Source organism: Cryptotermes secundus, unplaced genomic scaffold (assembly GCF_002891405.2).
Source record: "Cryptotermes secundus unplaced genomic scaffold, Csec_1.0 scaffold5876, whole genome shotgun sequence".
Taxonomy (NCBI): domain Eukaryota; kingdom Metazoa; phylum Arthropoda; class Insecta; order Blattodea; family Kalotermitidae; genus Cryptotermes; species Cryptotermes secundus.
In genome coordinates, this window is record NW_019723070.1 from 7,847 (window position 1) to 10,455 (window position 2,609).

General features: G+C 39.5%; 1 protein-coding gene across 1 annotated transcript in view; it reads right to left on the bottom strand.

The window, feature by feature from the left end:
* Positions 1-222: 222 nt before the first annotated feature.
* Positions 223-2,609, bottom strand: part of LOC111861616 — a gene marked incomplete at its 3' end in the record, with an annotated part of 21,334 nt that continues 18,947 nt past the window's right edge. The window contains exon 8 of the mRNA XM_023846321.2: positions 223-295. Within this exon, the coding sequence (XP_023702089.1) occupies positions 223-295 (73 nt within the window). The remainder of the gene's footprint in view (positions 296-2,609) is intronic.

A 2,609-nucleotide genomic window follows, 5' to 3' on the forward strand; every position in this document is an offset into this window, starting at 1 on the left:
CGTCGGTCACGATGTGACTTGACTTTGATGTTACCTAGCGAAGACCAGTGAAACCTATAACAAACTGGGAACTTTTTGTGCGTGCCGTATTTATTTGTATAGTGTGTAAATTAATGAGATTATTATAATCATTTGTAGTTACGAGTCATAACTGTTCAGTAAATAAAGTAATAAATCCAAACCCAGTGTCTAGTCACTGAAACGTGACAATATGTTACTTACCAGTAACAATCTGGGCAACTGACACAACTCCAATGAAAATCACCAAGGTGACTCCGAGAATGGACATATTTGCCTGAAACAATGAATGGAAAAAATAGATTTACCTTTTATTACACTAACAACAAAAAAACTACAAACTAGCAAGACTACAAAACAAAACAATTGTAGTAGAACCTTCAAGAAAGGCCAAAGGGATCCCACAGTGCATGCGACGGCGACAATATGGTCATACAAGATCATATTGTAACAAACCGTATGTATGTGTAAAATGCGGTCGGTCTCACAGCACACAGAGCTGCAAAATTCTAAAAACACGCCTGCAAAATGTGTAGTCTGTGGAGGTGCACATCCAGCTAATTACAGAGGATGTGAATATTATCACAGTTTATTGAAACAAAGAAATAGCACTAAGAAGAGACTAAACATTCAACAGCCCGATGACGCTCCTTGGCCTCCCTTCCCAAGCCCCTCCATTCCTGTCTTTCCTGCCCTGCTCTCTTCCAGTTCCTTACGCCGATTAGCTTCTTCCCATCTTCATCCACTGCATCAATCCATCTAGTTCTTGGTTTCCCAGCACGTCTCCTACCGCCTAATTGTACTGTATAACATTTTTTTCGGGATACGCTCCTTATGCATTCTCAGTACATGCCCAGCCCATTGCAATCTTTTTAAGTTTTATGGTCACTGAGATCTCTGGCTCCTTATATAATTTGTATAACTCTTTATTATATCTTATTCTCCATATCCCATTCTCTTTTATTGGTCCATAAATCCGTCTCAGGATTTTCCTCTCGAGTGAACTGATGACTGATTCTTCTTTCTTGTTTAGCGTGCAGCACTCATATACATAATAAAGCACCGGTCTTATCATTGTTATAATATATTTTTGTTTTAATCGCTCGGTGTATGTCCTTTGGTGTAAAAACTGATAGTAATGAGGAATATGCAGTATTCGTTAGTTTTATTCTTCTTGTTATTTCATGATTTTCCTCTCCATCTTTGTGGAATTTCGATCCTAAATATATGAAGTCTTCAGCTATTTCTATCCCGTCCCCTTCCATGTTAATTTCTCCAGTTTGCCTTGGATTCCTTCTGGAGTGTATCAGCATTTTAGTTTTATTTACATTCATCACTAAGCCAGTTGTTTTTGCTATGGTTTTTATTTCTTTATATGTCTCCTTCATTGCTCTTAGGGATCTCGATACTATAATAATATCATCTGCATACGCCATTATTTGCGTTTGTTTATACGCTATTGTATTCCTTGTGTCTACATTACATTTTCTCACTGTATTCCAATACCAAGTTAAATGGTGATGGTGCCAAACTATCACCCTGTTTTAATCCTTGATTTGTCTTAAAGCATTCTGTTAAGTGGTTCTGGATTTTAACTTGATTGATTGTTTCTGTCATGGTTAAGTTAATTATTCTACTTAGTTTTGCTGAAATATCAAAAGTGGACATAATCATCCTTAATTTCTTCATTATTATGGTATCACATGCTTGTTTAAAATCTATGAAGCATAGGTATATATCTGTATTAAAATGGGAAGGTCGACGAAAACAAGGCAGGACATTACCTGCTAGCCTACGCTGATTATGTGATTCTGCTGGGTGATAACATAGATACATCACAGAGAAACAAAGAAGCTTTAACTGATGCTACTAAGGAGATTGCTCTAGAAGTAAAGGCAGAGAAATCAAAGTATTGTAACCGCTCACTTCCTTTGTGCCCTTTTCGTTGTGCGCCACTCCACCACCGATCACTTCTTTGGGTTCTTTACTTTAATCAGTAGAGCTGGGTTCCTATCCCAGGGTCTTATAAGGGTCTGGCTCGGACAGGGCAGGAGGAACNAACACTTCTCTACAATTACACACACACACTCTACAACCGTTGCACTTAATGGTCATTTAATCTCGTTCAGCACACTAAATACAACTGAATTTCTTACTACTGTTGCTTTGTACTGTGCTTATACTGTTCTACGGAAGGGCCGTAGTGGTAAATTTAGTGTCCGACTTTGCCGAAAGTAGTGTCAAGACTCCGAGGTGGAATGCCCTCTCTCTGAAACCTGAGGTCCACGAACCCCAGACTCCAAGAGAAATCCACTCCTCCACTTCTACCATTGGTTAATTTTTCAATCTAGGAGGTTCCCTAAATTTTGAATTCCCAATCATGTTGCTCTGCTATGTGATTCTGGCAGATGCTGGCCTGACGCTAAGGATGACAGCCCTCTGATGCATTAAGGTCAGGGTGTGAGGCTCCGGCCGTCCCACTTCTAAGTTATCGCTGTCCCAAGCTGTCAGCTCTCATTTTCTCAAAGCCTTTCCGACGTTGCTGAAACTGCCAGAATTCCAGGAAATTACCAGATGTTCCTTCCTGTCCA